We start from the raw sequence: 20,363 nt of genomic DNA on the forward strand, positions 1-20,363 counted from the left end.
TTTAACTAGAAAATTAATAGTCCCCAGGAGCCAATGTCTGGCTTCTTTCTTTACCATGTAACCAAAATTTTAAAAGTTAACTTGTCTAAACATAAGTATTCTGACCAGAAGAATTTGAATCAGGCTTAGATTTTTAATTCCTTTATTTAAGAATGCAGACATGATCCATAAAGGATTCTGTAACTCATTTTTCTGTAGTTCACAACATCAATAGGGCCAGGCTCTAATATTGCTCAATGCAATTTGATTATATAGCATGACTCTAGTATTGCTTGATTGCTAGTTTGCTTGATATGTGTATCTGCATCAAGACATAGGGGGCAGGCTTCAGCTTAATCTGATAGAAATATCATTTCATTTATGAACTGGAATACAGTGACCAACTTTTTCCACCTTTAGTCCATGCCTTGAATTGTATGATCTTGAAGCATTGAGTGAGCACGTCGTGAAACGTGAAGGGAAACCGCCCATGGGCAAACAATGCGCCACTTTTGTCAGTCCGCTTTCAATGCAAGAAAAACAAGCCGGTGGATGAAATGAAAGAATGGCACAAAAGTATACACTTCAAAGACAAAATATACATGCTGAAATATATATTGTTACAACTTGACACATTAATATTTGCTGGGCATACAGCTTAGTATGTACCCAAGCTGGAAACTCTGAATGGGCAAGTTTCTTTTTAAAGTAATGTCAATGGATGTGGTTGCTTTCCGTTGGAATTGATTTAATCAAGAAATTGAGATGTACAAGTTCTATTGGGTATGTATCGCCAAGTTGATTTCTAGTGTTAACATTTTTACATCTGGATTCTGCTATTCCCATTGGGTTTATACTGTGGTTGTTTGGTTTATAATAAGTAATGTGTTAACCTTCCACCGTCTTTGGATCTTTCAGGATCTGTATTGTAAACCAATGATTATTACTATGGAGTTTAAAAAGTATTTTATAAATAGGAAGTGGGAAGAAGTTGTTACTTTTATTAATTTTCTTTTGTTGAGGAATTTTTGAACAGAATATAATGTTGCAGAAAGATAGATAGAAGGAAGGAAAGGGAGAGATAAAAGGAGAGAGAGAGGGGGGGGGGGGGAGGGAGAGAAGGGGGGGGGGCTATGAAGAAACGTAAAAAAGGTTTGGAAATTATTGTTTGATGGTAGTAATTAAAATCTAAATTAGCTGCAGCAACGAAAAGCAAAGTAATGAATTTTGGTTTTCTTTTTATAAACTACTGTTGATCGAAAAAAGAATAGGATTAATTCGGGTCATTGCCCTTCTGCTCATTAATTTGAGTTCAAGTGGGAGCACAAAATTTTTGTGGTTATTAGATTTATAAAAGAATCAATTAATGTTAGGCTGATTTCATACTTTATTAAAGGGGGGCCTCATATTTAAAATTTTTAATAAAAAGGGCTTACATTCTCATCTCGTGTTTAACTTGAGTCATGATTAAAATATAGTTTCTCAGTGCATACCCCTTTCTTTGTCAAAGCATGCTACCAGTGGTCTGAACTTTCCATCTGAATAGGATTTGTCTATTTATTTTCAGATTTTTGTATTTGTATTTTTTTGTAATTTTTGTTAACTTTAACTATTTTCAATTTAAACTTTACCTTGACCATTATTAACCATGCATGTACATTTTTATATTAATTTAAGAATAAGCCAACTTCTGTTCAACTTAAAAAAAAAACTACTTGGATATGTCGCATGTCCCATAAGGATTACATTCCAGATTTAGACCACAGTATAAGGTATTAAGACAGATTTCAACCTTCAAATTACTGGTCAGGATGTTTATAACAACCTGAATGATTGCATGAAAGCTTGTCATATGTAGCAACAAGGAATGAATGCAGCAGGTGGACCTGCCCTTCAAGTTGACTCGTTTATCATGTGGACTGTACCGAGTTCTGGGGCCTGTCTTACAAAAGGCTGTGGTTTATCGGATCAATCGCAACTATGGAAAGCCAGCAACGTCAACATATGAAATGCATGTTCGTTCTAAAATTGTTCTAGATGTGAATGTAATATCCATAAAGTCGTTGATTTCTTGACAATTTGGTGTGTTTTCCTTTGTTTACAAAGGACATTTGCAAATTTCTTGTAGAAAAAATTATGACACTGATGGATTTCCATATAGTTATGATTGATTGGATCAATTGTTATTCTTTGTAAGATGGGGCCCTGTAATTCACATAAGGTTTTCATATACAAGGACCACCCACTTCAGTACATGCAATAGGTTAACCCGTTGAAGTGCTGTGCTCAGTTCCATTGATTTTTGAACAGTTTTTGTATTATTTTATGTATGTTGATTGTAAGCCAAAAACATTACAAGGAAATACTGCTTAAACGTATGAAAAAATGAAAAAAAAAATCCTCGTTTCATTCCTTTCAAATGTTCTCCAGAATGTTTTGAAAACGTTCCATATCATAGATTTTTCTGATGCTTAGTTGCACAGACATTCTTCTCCATTTGAAAAAGCGAGGGTGTGTTGGAATGTTGAGAAGAGAAGGGTTACTGAGGCAAAAATGTTTTGAGTGTTGTTCAGAAGTGATGATCTATGAGATTTAAAACGCCTTCCAAGTTCATTTGCTTCACAGAATTATTTATCAGAACTGGTACTCGTTAATTTAAAAGTATTTGTCAGGCTGAAAAACTGTTTATCATCTTCCCCTATCCTTTTGTCCAAGACAAAAATTCTCAGCCAAAATTTGCAAAATGTCCTTTGTAAACAAAGGAGAACACACCAAATTGTCAAGAAATCAATGAATTTATGGATATACATACATGTCTAGAATTTCTTTTGAACAAACATGCAATTTATATGTTGACTTTGCTGGCTTTCCATAGTTGTGATTAGACAGATCAATCGTAAGTCTTCGTAAGACGGGGCCCTGGTCTGCCTATGATTTCATTCATGCCTGTAGGCAAGCACCAAAAAACAGCAGTAGCTGTGTTACCCTTGTGGTATCTTTTGAGAAACATGATTGAATTACCATATCATTTTCATTATCACCCAGTGATGAATCCTTTGATTTGATATACAGGATAGCTTGAACCCTGATCACCAAGGGCGCTCGGGTGGTCTAGTGGTCATGACACTGGTCTAGTAATCCAGAGGTCCTGGGTTCGAACCCCACCCTGTCTGCCTATGATTTTTTTCATAGGCAGGCACCACACAGCTTGCCGTGTCACCCTAATTGTGGTGTTGTTGGAGAAACCTGAATAATTTATCATTTAATTTTATCTCCCAACGATGAATCCTTTGATTTGATATTTAAGGTGTGATCCCTTTGATGATTATGTGGAAGTGTCCGTCATCTGTCCATGATGCAGTCATTGCAGTGAGACCAAGAGGCAATTGAGCTGAAGCTCAATAATATTTTGGCCCGTATTCTGAAGTCAGGTTTTAATTAGACCCTGGTTCAAAGTTGTGGTTTAACTATGGAGAGCCAATTGGGGAACAAATTCCAAGTAGTAGAAATTCAATTTATTAACTCATATGACACTCAAATTGTTCATAATTGTCTAGGAATGATAACTGAAGTAGTTTAAAGTATTTTTCTTGATTATGAAAGCAAAAAGAAACAAAATAGTAAACATAAGAAATTTACAATACAAACAGAATTTTTGAATTTTTGGCTCCCCATAATTTTAGCACAGAGTTAAACTGTGGTGTAAGTTAAACCTGACTTCACAATACAGGCCTTTGTACAAAGTTGATGGGTTATCAATAATTTATCAAAAAGTAAAGTATAAAACACAAGTATACAATATGCACAATGAATGTACTTGTGAAGTATTATAGGTAATTAGTGTTAAAATAATTTCAGATGAGATCTTCAAGTGGGCATCATTTCTTGTAATGAATTTTGTTGAAGTTTAATATTTTCCTTAGCACTTGTATCCTCAACATAGTATATGAAAAATAATATAATAACAAGCCCTCAATATTATTACATGACTTGCTTTGGCACTTTTGTACGTATATGAACCTTTTCAACATTAAGATCACATGGTTCAATAACATGACATATATCATAATGTACATTGCCTTGAAGTGAAGAAGTACTCGTACATAATAGGAATAAATAAAGTAGTTAACAATCCATGAAGAAAATTGAAGACTCTCTTAAAAGCATTTAAGTCACGGGAGCATGGTGAAGGTCGACACAGGGATGAGATATGAGGTGATTAAAGATAAATGTGCAACGGCAAGAAACTTTCATGTTGCAAAGAGGCAAAAATGCCTATTACTAAACAAATCATTTTGAAAAGTTAGTGTAAAAGATGTTTCTCCATGCATGGACAGATTAATGACATTCAACTTGATGTGATATCAATGAAATCACTATGATATCATTCCTTGACAGCACTGAGTACTGGGATTGCGGCTCGTGCTGGAATTGCAGCTCGAGCTAAAGCCGGAGTAGTAGTAATGATAATAATAATGATAATAATAGGCATTTATATAGTGCCATCTATCTATAAATATTCTATTTCGAGGCGCGTTGTTATTATTACTACCCGGCTTTAGCTCGAGCTGCCATTCAGCGCTCATGCATTCAAGGAATTAATCCTGCCGGGTACCCATTCACCTCACCTGGGTCGAGTGCAGCACAATGTGGATGAATTTCTTGCTGAAGGAAATTATGCCATGGCTGGGATTCGAACCCATGACCCTCTGTTTCAAAGTCAGAAGACTTATCCACTGGGCCACAACGCTCCACGCTGTGGGAGACCGAGGTTAGTTGGAACGCGGGGTAAGTTGAAACATTGTAATTTTCTTTAATGTCTGTATAATGAATTTATGCAATACTGCCGTCAATTTATTGCAATAATAATTCAACACTGTTGTATTATTAATAGCAATAAATTGAGGGCAGTATTGCATAAATTCATTATACGGACGTTAAAGAAAATTACAATGTTTCAACTTACCCCGCATTCCAACTAACCCCGGTCTCCTCTAGCGTGTGCCTCGGAAGATAGGTGGCGCTAAATAAATGCCTATTGATAATAATATCACAATGAAATCATTATGATGATGAGAGATTTCATTTTTTTAAACAGTTTGAGATTTAAAATTTATAACATTTCTTTACATCAACAGGGCGATTTGTCTCATACTGTGCCCTGGGGCTTTGTTGTACTACATTTAGATATCTGAGTGAGGCTTAAAACATACTTGTCCCTAGTTCACATTTCAAAAGGATCTTCTTCAAATAACCCCTTTTTTTCCTTCCTGTATAAGTGTTTTGACTTGTGATATGTACATGAAGAGGGTGTGATACCCAAATGTATAGAGATGTGTGCAAATGCAGGCTTTTCAAAACATTTGTTTTCCTTTCCTTTACTCGAGACAATGAAATGGAGATAATACCTTAAATATGAGGTAGGCACGGCTGCAATCCGAGGATGAATCAAAGTTCAGATCATGTCTTTTGGTGATTATCATTTGCGAGATTTAGTTGTTGGAACGTATTCAAAAGCTCACGACCTTGAATTCGAAAACTAAATATTTGTGAAAAAATTGCATTTCCCCTACAGTGTAATTTTCCCATTAGCTTTTGAGGCAGTCTCTTTCATTTCATAACATGAGTATTGGGCAATTTATATCCAGTGAAATGGAACACTGAAGAATTTCTATCGGTAGGAAATTGGAAATTCTCAATGTGATTGATAAAAGAAATGTACCTGACAGATATAGCAGGTTCTTTGGAGGGTAAACCAGACTCTCTTGTATTTGAATAAATTCCATTTTAGCCCAAAAAGAAAATTTAATTTGTATTTTCACAAAATTCTCATGAAAAAATTGCAAAACCTATTTTTGATGAGTAGGAAATAAGTGTTTATCCTACTCATTCATCTGATTTTATTGTCATCTTAACCATTGGGACTGTCACCAGGGGAGCGTTTCATGAAAGGACTTGTCGGACGTTTTATCCGACAAGTCCTGTTTTATCCGACAGTTACTATGGTAACAGTGACTCTCAGCCAATCATTATCAAGGAAAGTTGTCAGATCTGACAACTTGTCAGACAAAAATGTTGATGAAACGCTCCCCAGGGGGGCGTTTCATGAAAGTACTTGTCGGACGTTTTATCCGACAAGTCCCATTTTATCCAACATTTACCATAGTAACAGTACCTCTCAGCCAATCAACATCAGAGAAAGATGTCAGATCTGACAACTTGTTGGATGAAAATGTTGATGAAATACTCGCAAGTACTCACTACAGTGGATGTTTTTCAATGGAAAATGCATTTTTTAAAACAAATTTGATATGTCCTTGCATTAGAAATATTACAATTTCTTGAAATAAATAAATTGTATGATAATAGATAAGAATTCCCTCACTGTCCATGATAATTACTCCATCTTTTGCACAATTAACAAACTGAAAGATTTGTTAAATAAATTGGGTGAAAGCTAAACAAGTTATGGACTTTTATAAATTTGAAAATGAAACTAATATTTCTAATTGCTTATCTTAAAAAACAAATGAAAAAAATTAGCATGTGACATCATTGTCAGTCATTTGGACATACCCTAAGATGCAAATATAAATTGCTTTCATATTTGATATCGTTTGACCTATGTTTTTTTTATAGAATATTTTGTTTGTTTAGTTGTATTGATTTTACTTAAACTAAAAACAAACCTGATTTTAGTGGGAAAATCAATTCTAGGCTAGCCCCAATATGACTCGAGTTGAATCAACAGATTGAACTAAACAAAACATGTTTGTAATGTATAAGAAAAAGCACCCATTAATTTCAGATATCAAAGAAAATGGCTTAACTGAAGTATACTATTTAAAAAAATGAAAATGTATGGACTTTACTTTCTCTGTGTGTTTAAAGTACCGGTATCCAGATTTTTTGAGTCAGACAGTAGATTATTAAAATGATCAAAACAACAGAACAAAGCCGTGGAAAATGAGTGGCTTTATGATAATACTTCTGAAAAGTCACAGAAAATAGTTGAAAATTATGTTAATTTTATCTTGTCACTCGGTTTTATTTCAAACTGACAAAACTTTGCTCTCCTCCCCAGTTCTTTAAAAAATGGGAGGGGGTGGGGTCTTCCAAATAAAGTGTTGGTAAACTGCACAGTTTTTTTAGCAAGGGGTGGGAGGGGGTGTGGCTAGGAGCTTATGGCTTATGGCCCACTGTTTTCTGCTATGATTTTATATATATAAAAAAAATACATCCATTGTTCATATTGTTAACACAAATTCACTGTACAATATGCAGACATGTTTTTAGGATGACAAGAATATGATCTCAACGTAATTCTTTCCCTTCAAATATGGGAGCCCAAATGTTCTGGCTTTGTTCCTGTTTTATTTGTCTTTCTGCTGTGGGAGAGTAAAACTATTCTTTGCCATTTTTTTTTTCTGTTCGAGGCAAACAGCAAGGGTATGGAGGTAGGTATACAATACCTGCTCCCATTCACATTTGAAAGATTAGAGTGTATTATTAAAAACATCTGTCATATATGAGATCATTTTATTCTTGTGAATCTAGTATGATGTAGTTATGTATTACCAGAAAGGAAGTTATGTATGAGAGTAAAAAAAAATTAAAGTCAATAATGAATGGTTATTATGCTGAGAGTATATGATATTGATAGCTATACAGTGCAGTAAAGTGTATGCGAAAACAGAGAATGTTGGTCAGCACTTTTTTTTTTATTTGGGGAGGGGGGGGGGGTCAAATTTGAATTAATAAACAAAAATCAGCAATTTTGACTATGGTTGATCAGGTTATGGCAAACAAACATTTTTTACCTTAGTTATAGAAAATCTGTTACTTCTAGAAATTTCTACTTTACACTGTAGTTCCTATATATTCACTTCTTTTTATATTATGTGAATAGGGATGTATGATGAGTAGATTTAGTGGAATTACAGTTTCTCCGATTGTTTGTACTCTAAACATCATGACAATGGCCCCATAGAGGGCACATAGGGTCAGCCCTTTTGGCCGTAACCCACGCATACACCTCGCCCACAATAGTTTGATTATGAGCCAATATGAACGGTCTAAACCACGCCCAGTTCCTGCGTGGTGTCTCATTTGAACTTGTGGTTTACCAGTATAAATATTTCCACCATTATTCTTTTTTTTTTAATTAAAGCTTGGTTTGGTATTTTGAGGATTGTGGTACATATTTCAGATGATGAATGTTTGTATAGATGATGACCTGTTTATACTGCTCCCCTAAATATGTTTTTGATCTAAATTTAGGGAGTCAGAACTATTACCATTGTTTACACATTTAGGGGTTATACACATACAATCAAATTAGATGCTTGCATTTTTTTTGTAAATGAATGCATTTTGTAAATTATGTCAACCAGCCTTCATGCAGGTATTTTAGTCCTTGTTTAAAACACAATGCCATGCCATCAGCGACAACTTGATGGCAATTAAAAATCATTTAGTTATTGTTCCGGTCAAAATTAAAGTTTAGACAGGCCTGTCATTGAATTTCTGAGTGTGACTAGAAAGGAGAGACTTTTACTTTTGGGGTTTTAAAGGGGAAGATCACCCTGATAAAAAGTTTGTTGTAAAAATAGCAGATTGCTGAAGGTTTGAGAATAGTCTATCAAAGAATAAAAAAGTTATTTGAATTTCAATTATTTGATTTGTGACGTCATACAGCTTTCCTTCATATCATATGCTGAATAATCAATAAAATGTAATTTTCTCAAAAAAAATGAAAAAGGTTTTATGCCTTCAGTACATCAAGAGATAATACATTTCACACCAGTTCCTAAAAAGAAAACAAAAATAAGTCACCAGGAACCATTAAAAAAAAATTATGCATTTTATATGACATAAAATATGGGACAGTTGCTTGTTTTGACGTCACAAATCCAAAACTTGAAATTCTAATAACTTTCTTAATCTTTGATGGATTTCCCTCAAACCCTCAACAATGTCTTATCTGCTATTTTTACAACAAACTTTTTTTCAGGTTGAATTTCCCCTTTACAACTAGCTACATGAACCTGTAAGGCACACAGTGCAGTATACATGTACATGTATGTTCATGTAATCGGTTGCATTTCTTTTTTGGGGGACATTGTATGAAAGTTTTTTTTGGGGGGCTCCCAACTATTTCAGGATATTACACCCAGAAAAAGCATGTAAAAGGGCAGTTGTTGCTGGTCCTATTAAAAAGCATCATTTATATGACACCTAGATAGATCCTTGTGATTTGATTGGTTTGATATCGTTCATTCAGCCCATTTTGCAATGACGTCATCAACCGTGCAATTTTGGATCCATTTAACGTGCAATTTTAGATCCATACGATTTTGTCCATTGCACGGGCACACCAAGACTGCAGCTGCAGCAGTGCGCATGTTGTAATGACGTAACAATCAACAGAGTGAACAGACCGAACTCGCACTGCAAGAGCATGTTTTGCATCGAAATTCATAAATTTCATATGAAAAAAAAATCAATTTTTAGGTGTCATATAATATAAACCAAATAATGAATGTTTTTTTTCATTTGTGCAATGGACAGAATACTTCATCCGGTGCCGATGGATCACATTATCTTTCACCTCATGAAGTATTCTGTCATAAACATTCATTATTTGTACAATGGAGAAAAAGGGGATATACTGTATAAACTGTTATTTTTACGAATTTAACAAAGCGCGAAAATATTGACACATTTAGTATTCAGTGCCAATGTCCCAACAGCGAAGCTTTGCTTATATTGTAACCATCTTGTGTATTGAAAAATTGAGATATATGCACTCATGTATGTACAAAAATAAGGTTGAGAAAGTAGCCTACTTTAGTGATTCAAAAAGTTTGCCAGAATTTCACTTTTTTTTCTCAAACAAAATCAGAACCTAAATTATTTCCCAACATATCTTTATCAATATTTATTTACTCACTGTAATATTATAATGTATTTTCCATGAAATAATTTGATTTTCATTGTCATATGATTGACTTCATAGGCAGCATGAATCTAACAAAACACAACTTCCAGAGATTTTTGAGATCTAAAAGAACAAAAAAGTGAAATTTCAGCAATTTTTTCCACACTTTCTAACTGTTCTATATAGGGACATATTTACAGTATGTTCAGACAAAAGACATGTCAACTTGGGAGCTTTGAGGAGCATATTTTTTCACATGTTTTGCACTTAATATTGCTTCTCTAAAATGCTGGGGAAGTGTTTGGTACATCTTCCGATCGCGAATTCAACATCCCGCGAAAATGTTGGGATGTCTGTGATGCGAGAAAAATTGTGTATGCGAAAATAACAGCTCCTACAGTATTTAGTAGGAAAAGGAGCGAAAATCTAAGATTTTAAGTTTCCCCCTCTCATTCATATGGATGTTATACAATGTACGATTTATTGATTTATTAAAGGCCATTTTTACATAGTATAGTACTTAGCAAATAAAAATATATATTTGATGATTATGGATGTCTGAAACTATATTTTCAATAGATGGTCTAACCGAAGATGAAGATGAATAAACATTATGGCATAGTGGTTCTAATTTGCACAAAAGTAATCAGAGGGTTTCTGTTCTCAAATCATACTGCATCATAGCACTTTTTGGGAAAACATCAATCTACACTTTGCCACCCTCCACCCTGGTGGAGTAGGTCAGTAGATTGCCAATTCATCTATTGCCAACTCGCCTGCCGACTCAACACATCCATGGGCTACCTTCATTTAGTTAAATACCATTAGGTCCATCAACGTTTCGTCTAATATCCATTTGGTCCAACAACCATTTGTCCAATAATAACATCGTATTTTCACCTGTTCATTTATGACCATGTCGTCTAATTACCAGTTGGTATCCTTTTTCTTTTTATGGATTTCGCCCAATTAGCACTTATCCAAAAATAGACCAAATAGACCAAATGGTTTTGGACTAAATTACTATGGGACAATCTGGTTATTAGATGAAATGGCAAGTGGACGAAATGGCAGTTAGACCATGTGGATAGTGGACGAATTGATGATAGACCAAATGATAGTAGACAAGTTGGTAATTAGACGAATTGGCATTAGACCGATTGGAAATAAACTGAGTATAGGTCTACTGCCTGACAGAGTGTGAATGTTATTGGCTAAACAATTTGAATGGATGGACTGTTCGTGTCTGTACATTGTGTGTAGGCAAGGCAGAATCCAGTGACAGGGATTATGATGTTTATATTGTAGTAGAGACCATCCAGTGTAAAACAAAGATCACAATTTGATTCTGGTGTATAAACTCTTACACATTGTATTGTTTTACACCATGCATTATGATAATTGATTTGCGAGTCTCTGTCATTTGCAAACTGAATTGAAGTTCATGCGTGGAATGAATTATCCCCATGCATACACATTAGCAGAGGGCAATATTGATTACTATCTACCTGTGCGGAGTTCATAGCAGTTTCTAGGGCATTATAGGACCCAGCAAAGTCACTGACGTCAGGGAGACGGTGAATGCAGGCTATTGTATCCATGAATTCTCAATCACTAAACCCTTTTCAGCTAATAAACAATTCTATCAATATATCATAACCTGATGAAAGCCATACCAACAATAGTCTGGTTCAGTTCTGTATTATTCTCTTTGTCGCCTTTATCATTGATGGGGTCTAGTTGAACCATTTACTCCTGTGAAGGTAAGTGAGGATTGTGTGAAAGGATTATATGGATCAACTTCTATTTTAACGATTTTGCAGTGTTTTGCTAGGCATTCTATTTGTTGGTGTCTAATGGACCTACTATGTAAAAACTGAGCAAGTCCACGGATGTAGAGATACATGCTCCTCCAGATATGATAGGCAAAGCTCCGTAGCGTTACACAAAGTGTTTGCAGGGTGAGAACAAAATTATGCCAGTCTTTTTGAAAGATATCGAGAGTTGAACGTACAAATTCATGAAATCATTGACATAGCATCAATGTGATAAGTTTGTCCATCTCAGGGGTATTTCATGACAAAAATTGTCAGTGATTTTTACTCTGTGTTATAAGCTTCTGAAATCCTTGCACCCGATTGGCTCAGAGAAAATTTGTCAATGAAACACAACAAGATGCTTCATAAAACTCTCACCAGGACAAAATGTTCATTGCGATGAAATTGTTAAAAAGAAATTAAATGGGTTTGCAGTATTTTGTAGACAAGCATTAAGAATGTCTCCTACGTAAATTTGCAACATTTATTCTATGATTCCTTTGTTGCGGAGTTGTGTTCCCCACGAGTGAACAATCACATACCAGTGCCCTCGCTGTTGCATACAAATCATTAATGTTGCCACCCAATGGTAACTGCTATGGTATTAATGCTCAATAGCCAATCAAAAAGTGTATTTCAATTTTCATTGATGTTACTATTGGATAGCAAAAATACCAGCATTTTTAGTGGCTTCATTCATCACATTGGTTTTCACGTCGGGTCGGGAAATTGCGTAGTCCGACCAGTCGAGAAATGGGTCCCTAAAGATCCTTAAAGGTTGGATTCAGTATACCCAACGCTTTGTGAAATTATTGGTGAAATACTTGAATATTCAGGTTCAATTTACCCATAGGCGGCGGAAGCGGGGGGGACAGGGGGGACGTGTCCCCCCCTAAATTTGGGGAGGGGGGGACGGTCCCCCCCTAAATTTTTAGTTGATGACCTTTTTTTTTTTTTTTTTTTTTTTTTTGCTTGTCAATTTATTTTCCTACGCCCTCCCTAAAATTTTTGGGTTGAGAACCGTTTTTTTTTTTTTTGGCTTGTCAAAAAAATTTTGGTTGTCCCCTCCTAAAATTTTTTGCTTCCGCCGCCAATGAATTTACCCAATGTTTTCTAAAAATTCTAAGCCAAATATTCAAAGGGTTGGATAAAGGGGACTTTAACCTTTCTGGAATTTAGGGGGTCCTTTTCTTGATTGGTCGGGTTACGCGATTTCCCGACCGGACATGATGATCCAATGTGATGGCATTTGTATATATATTGTCTTCACACTGGCCTCAAACACCGCTACAGGCCTGAGACTGTAGTGGTGTCTCCTTCATTGTGAATTCTCAGACCCATAATACACTACCCCGGGATAACCGTGCCTCGCTATAACTCCGCAACAAACTATCACTAGGCAAGCCATAGTAATAACAGCGAGACAGCCCCGCGACTGTTGCGATGTTCCTTAAGTGTGAAGGCATGCACACCGCTACAACACCGGGATAAACCACTTGTGGTATGTTTACTTTCCAATATATTCTACATAATGTCTGTGGAGATAACTTCTTCTTCACTGCCACTCTCTTCGTTTCATTTTCTCACTGAACGAGTCCTGCTCTTTGACATAATGGAGTAATAGATTACGATTTGTTCTCTGCGTCTGAAATATAATGAAAGTAATAGCAAAATGTACAAGAAAAGATAGCTCCATAATTGCTGAAGTAATTAACTTAAATGGATCATGTAAATAATCAAGAGTCAAATGGGTAGAGGATGTCAAGCAACCCCCGCGCTAGAGTATTTCTGTTGTATTAGAGTCCGGTCACTCACGGGGTCACAAGCCTGCACATTTAAAAATAAAAATCACTTGCTGTAGTGTGAACGGGTACATTAAATTTATCACGGGATTGAGCCGGTTTAACTTTTCTACTCCCAATGCATATAACTGTGTCGCCGTCCCGTGACAGCACCGGGATAAATTTGAAAACCAGCGTGAAGACGGTATTGTCACTTTTAAGCAACAGGGCCCAAATCTTTGATCTGGAGAACAGTCATCAATTTAGGAATAGTTTGCAGAAGTTTTATAAAATATAGTTGCCAATAAAGAGTGCTGAGCCTCATTGCATGAAAGTATGTTATGGTAACTTTGCCATCCAACAGTTACTACCATGAAATCCTTGAATTTGATTGGCTGTTAAGTGTTGTTACCATGGTAACAACACACAACACATGGTACCTACCATTTGAAGGTCGTCACTTTCTTCCAATGAGGCCCTGACATTTGTTCCTGCAAAAAAAATGGCTCGTTAAAGATGTTCATTTATGGAAATGGCCTTTATTGGTACTTTGATGATAAAATATGAACTCTTTATTTAGTAGGGTTTTTCATGGATTTTCATATTCTTTATTTCACTGTGATTGATGATGATGATACATGCCAATTATTAATGGATGTTGGAAAGATGAAATTTCACGTGTCTTGATTATTGGAGCATGATCAAATACAGAGGGAGAAGTGAGAAACAAGAAGTGTTAATTGTAAGTTTTTCCCCTTTTCATAAATCACTCCTGTTTAATAGGATTTTGCTAGTTTGAGTCAAAAGATAGTGCCAGTTCATTATCAAAGAATTTCCTGTGTAAATAGAGCATCAATTTGTTTTTGTTTATTTTATCCCTGGCTTGAGTTCACTTTTAACGAGATCGCTGAAAAATTGCTTATTGTTGTCATTTATACCAACTTAACAATGCCTTAAATGGTGTAAATTTTCTGATAACAAAGAGATCCAATGGGCTGTGAGATGTCAGTGATAAAACAGACTATTAAACTCTTGGGGACATACACCTCGCCTGCACCTCTCTTTGACAAAAGAAAGGAATTCAGCGTTGGAAGCATGTCACAGATCATCACTAATAAACTTCTGTGTAGGGGACACTCCCATCCCCAAGGCACCCATCCAACTCTGACAATAAACCTTTAGAAAAGTTTTGGCTGAGGGGGCGTGATTAGGGGCAGTGCTAGGATATTTTGATGGGGGGGAGAGATGAGTAAAATTTTGTGACATCATGTCAACCTAGACCTCTAATTTTTTGGTAATATTTTTGCTTTTGTCTTCCCTTTCATCCCTTTTTTGTTATTTTTTTTCTTTTCTCTAATATTTGAATATTTTTTTTGGGGGAGGGAGAAAACCCTTGTCCCCCCCCCACTGTGGTGCCACCCCTGGATGTGATAATTTGGTCAGAAGAGCGGTGGTCTGGAGTTGTCTTGCTATCCGATGACCTGGGTTTGATTCCCTCTTGGTGCGCTAGCTAGTGCTCTGCCTTGGTTATGCATTTATCTTCACTGTCAGGTCCCTTGGAGAGGACCTTAAGCTTTCTGTCTCTTTATTTCTAATACCAATCAGACAAAATTACCACCACCCCTGTAATAACAAATAAAAATTATTGCATGGGCTGCTAAGGCTGGTACAGTCTGGCATTGTTCAAACGATTTCTTGCAGACATTGAAATGTATTTGGGTCTTTTAGATTACTATTTGGCTATCAAAGTTCTGAAAACTCAGAATATTTTTAGTCCATTCAATTCATTTGTCAATACCTCCTGCCTGCATGTATGCTTTTATTTCTTGTAAAATGCTAGGACAGTAGTATTTTTGGTCCATGAATTGGCATGGACCTTGTTCCTTGGCCAATTGAAAAAAATAATATGTAAAAATTTCTGCCATCCGAAGATCCACTTAGATTTCATGATTTCAGCAGCTTTGATAACAGAAATTTACAATTGATTTATTTTGACACATAGCTGAGCTATAGATAAGCTTTGGTCATATGGAATTCAGATATATTTTTTTCAATAAAATAGATTTATATCATGGATTGCAGTCTTTATTGTCTGGAGAAACAAACATGTACACTGTACTACAGATCTGAAATTTTACCCTAATTGGCATTTTATAGTTGTTCAAAAAGTGTGGGACAATATGTTTTGTTATTTGAAATAGGCCTTGACCCCTCCATTTTTATTGGTCTAGGATTCATTGTGATACAGTGACTCTTGGAGTCTGGGTCATGGAAGATGTGAAGTATCAAGCATATTTCACTTAAAATGAATACATAAAAATACATAAATAATAATCCTTTGTAGCAAACAGCAGATACAAAAGGTTTGAATCAATATATTTTGTTCAAGGGAGCATAACACAAAGATTAGCAATCAATCACTATAATAAATCGACCAATCAAGATCATTGTTACACGCGCATTTGGCCCAAAATACAAAAGAAAAAAACCAATCAGAAGCATTCTTTCATATTTGCTATTCATCGCAAAGCTTTGTGTCACAGGGCCCAGGTCAGTGTCATTTTCATGAATTTTGCAACTAAAGCAAAGTGTGGAAATTTCCATTTCATGATTATGGAAAATGAACCTGTAAAGAGTGAACGAATATGTGATAACTAATGAACTTCTTTTGTAAAAATATGTGATATGTACATGAATTATGATACATAGATATAGTTCCTGAAAATCTGAACAAGTGCAATAGAAAAATAATTTTACTGGGCACTATTGTAATGGACATAATTAATTCATTACCGATCATACATGTAATTAATCAGTAATCATCAGTAAATGGGAAATGTTATAACAGACGTCATGTTGGGACAAATGATATTTCAAAGCAGCACACAAATTATTCTTATTCAAACATTTCTTGCAGAGTTTATAATAAGACATATTTAACAGCCAGGTTTAATAAATGAATTTTGCACAAATTATTGAGAAGAAAATGCACTTGTTATGCCATGTCCATTATGGAACACAAAGAATTTTAACAAAGAATATATGGAAGAAAAAGGGTCAATACACTTTAGTTGGATGTAGACAAGCGTTAAAGATGTGTATAGGAATGTTTTGCTCACAATTTGTGAGAAAAACCAACAAAAATTAATGAAACCTGTATTAGAGTTAATACAACTGTATGTTGATAGTATAATATCATTAGATTGTTTAGTAACTAAGGTTTTTAAAACTTATTATGGGATTTCAAATGTTTATCAAAATTAAATGTCACTTTGTGATCTGGTTCATGTGATCTAATTCTTGCCATCATGTATCATTCTGTAACACTCTTTAGAAACATAGATTAACAGATAAAATGTGCATCTGTATTGATTGCTTGTAGAACTATTATCATTTGTAGCTCCATAAAAGATTTGAATGCAAAGTTATGACATCATTTCACAAGCCTTCGTTCTGTGTTGACTATTTTTTCCTCCCCTGCCATTCCTCAAATGCAAACTGTCTTGGGGCCTCTATTGTTTAAGAACAATAGAGGCCTTCAGAAGAGATCATGCAGAGAGAGAAAGAGTGAGAGAGAGGAAGAGAGGGAGCATAGGTAAATTAACCCAGTAGTTCGACTACAGAAGTGATTACTTATCCATGACAATCGTATAATAATGCACTAACTGCTTGAGGCTACAGCTTTTTTCGTTCATCCAGCATCAATATTCAGGATTGTTATTGGGGTGCAAATTCTCTCTCTCAGAATGTCGGGTTTACAGAACGCAGGCTGTTTTATTGGTTGTATTTAGCATGGGTGTGTGGACGTAAACTTCATGTCGGGATTCAAGAACCACAAGTTGGTCTATGTTGATTGAAAGTTTGATTTATGACGAGATTGGAGTCATATAACATCATTCTGAAAGGATTAGGAAACTGTTGCTTTTGATCGTAATCGGCGTGATCGAGTGAGGACTTACTTTGTTTGGAGTGAACTTGTCGGTTCTCACGGTTGTTAAGAAAGTGAAGTGTGTGTACACTTGTCCCCTCTTTGGAGGTGTGTAACTGGAGATCGTCTGCCGTGTGCTTGAGGGTTAACTTGGCACCATGTCTCGGAGATCCCCCAGAAGAGAAAATGGTGTCGGGCACCAGTCGTTTGACGTTGAAATGACCGTCGATGACTCTGCCTCTATGCCGGAGAACGGGACCCATCCTATGATGAATGGAAACAACAACGGGACTAATGGTACCATGAAGCGCAGCTCCTCTCTCCAGAGCCTCAACATCTTCCGACGGTTCCCGGGCAAGAAGGGGTCCCTCTCCAAAGTCTTTGGGCGCAAGTCCAAGCACAAGATTTCCTCTGCTCATTCTAGTACTATATCTCGTTCGCAGGATAATGTGGCGTATGACTTTGAGATCCAGGGTGGACCGCCTTCACCTCCATCTGTCTCCGCCATGGCTCTAGGATCTGATAGGAGTACGCAGGGGCCGGCTTTCTGGGAGATACCAAGGGAGAGGCTGGTTGTAGGAAATAGCAAGCAGTATGGACGGTTTGGAGAGGTCTACTTTGGCAAGGTTTTCATCGGAAATCAAAGCCTGGCTGTTGATGTCAAGAAACAAAGAGGTAAGTCTATTCTATTTTGTTTTATCATGGTTCCATTGAATGAGGAGTAACAACTAGAGTAACATTGCAATTATAGCAGCTACCATGGTAACCTTGATTGTGATTGGTTGATTAGCCCTGTTACCATGGTAGTTGCCAGTGGAGTACCTAGGATTTTCCACAGGGGGGGGGGGCAAAACCGTCCGCCGAAAAATTTGACAAGCAGAAAAAAAAAGGTCTTCAATCATAAATTAAGGATCAATATGTTTATATTTAAAAATTTTTTCTATTGATATACTTTCTGAAATTTCCTTGTTTACACAGCTAAATATTATCTGAAACAGCTGTTCTTTGATTGGCAGGTTGTTGCTATATTACCAGGGAAGCTGTTCATAGTGTGTGACTTCCTGGATGATTGGCCTATGAAGTGCCAAAATCTAATCCATATTTTATTTTCAATTAAGAATAAAAATTTTTTAGAGGCCTATTTACAAAGTATGATGGTATTTCAAAGTAGTTACATGTAGTTCATTGTGTCAAGTCAAAAGATATTTTGTCTCAAAATGAAAGTTGTCAGAAAACATGTTCGTGAAGGCCTATATTTAAATTTGAGCAAAAATGCAAAATACTCCACTCCTAGATTTGTGCGTAATCATTTTGACAAGTTTTATAAAGCAGTCCGTGGTTTTATTATATAGGCCTATACAATGTAGCTTGCATCATATTGAATAATAACAGATATTAGATTAACAGAGAATTTTCTGTATCTGTCTCATAATTTGATGATAAATTGTCTAAATTTAATTTTTCTTGTCCATTAATCAGTTTGATAACTGCATTGAAGTCACCAGATTCCACTTGAAATCACATTAAAAATGAATCTTCAAGTTGATTTTAGGCAAAGTGAACATATAAAATACTTCATTCTAGCTGTTATGCTTTCCAATTGTAAATGTGATGACCTACTGGAGAGCATTTTATATTTCTTTCATAATTTTGAAGTGTGTGAATCAATAAGGTCCATAAAACTGCCTATTAATGTAATAAGAGTTACATTCATGACCCATTATTGTTGATACATCCTCATTTACAAAAAAAAAGCCAAGATGGAGATTAGGGGCTGGGGCTTGTAACACAAAGCTTGGCAATCAACGTTGAACTTTTTTAATGATTGATTGCATTGACTACAATGTATAGTTGATTGTGAAAATCAAACTTACGAATAATCGCAACTTTTGTGGTATGGGACCCAGCTTTTGCTTCATAAAAAAGCACTTCAAAGAGCATTTCTTTACTCCATTCTGTAATCCTGTTTACTGGACTGTGATGATTAAACAGAAATATTTTCCTTATTGTGTAAAGTGATTGGTTCACAGACTCTGTAACGAAATGGAATGTAATTACATGCCTACATTTGAAAAAGAAATTACAACTTTATTTAGCCTAATAACAGGATGTAAAATCAAGCTTATAGTGTCATATTAATTGTATATTTATATTGGCAATAGCTTTGACCTATTGTAGTTATGTGCTATTGTGAGTAGTCACCAGACTTTGAAGAAAATAGAAGAAAATGAAAATCAATAATTTATTGTTCGAAATAGACATGAAATGAAATACTCTGAAAATTTGCTTTGCCCAATTGATCGTGGGCCCGGCAGCCGCCGTGCAGCGCCAGATCGACGAGGCTCTATCCCTTTAATTGTTGAACGCCAAACAGGGTAGCAGCAACTCCCATCTTTCAACGTCTTTTGGTCTGACGCGGCCGGGGTTTGAACCCCCCGACCTCCCGGTTGTGAGACGGACATTCTACCAACTGAGCCAACACACATGCAGAAGCAGAATTCGGAAAGTTTTTGAAGTGCCTTTTAAATAGTTTTCTAATTTCTGGGCTGTATCCTGGATTTTATTTTGGTGTGTAAAATGGTAAAAGCAACAGCTGTTAAAAAGAGGTAAAGATGTGATAAGGAATTTGATAAGGCATACTTACACACACTCCTACACTGACACATGCATCCATGTAATTTCACTTTATGATTTTTATTCCCAGATCAGAAAGTTTCTTTTAATGAATCATGAGATCAAGCTCTTTTTGATTAATAAAAGATAATTTTGAACATGCAAAGCAGTGAACAGTGGTTGGGAAGTCGTATTATAACCATGCAAAAACTCACGATAGATGGGCATTTTGCATTTTGGCAGAAGCGTATGCAGGGGGGTGGTTACAGAGGTTCAAACCCCCGCTAATTTTTTTCAATAACCGA

The 20,363-nt window shown here is 35.8% G+C and overlaps 1 protein-coding gene and 1 non-coding gene across 16 annotated transcripts in view; both read left to right on the plus strand.

The window, feature by feature from the left end:
- Positions 1-20,363, plus strand: part of LOC121423627 (mucin-17-like) — a 79,930-nt gene that overhangs the window by 46,744 nt on the left and 12,823 nt on the right. For all 15 annotated transcript variants that reach the window (XM_041619030.1, XM_041619020.1, XM_041619026.1 and 12 more), the window contains one exon: positions 17,889-18,120. In XM_041619030.1, coding sequence (XP_041474964.1) covers positions 17,889-18,120 — 232 coding nt within the window. The remainder of the gene's footprint in view (positions 1-17,888; positions 18,121-20,363) is intronic.
- Positions 3,080-3,154, plus strand: TRNAT-AGU. The gene has a single exon. It is a non-coding gene; the product is annotated as a tRNA-Thr (tRNA).

Source organism: Lytechinus variegatus, chromosome 11 (assembly GCF_018143015.1).
Source record: "Lytechinus variegatus isolate NC3 chromosome 11, Lvar_3.0, whole genome shotgun sequence".
Classification (NCBI taxonomy): Eukaryota; Metazoa; Echinodermata; class Echinoidea; order Temnopleuroida; family Toxopneustidae; genus Lytechinus; species Lytechinus variegatus.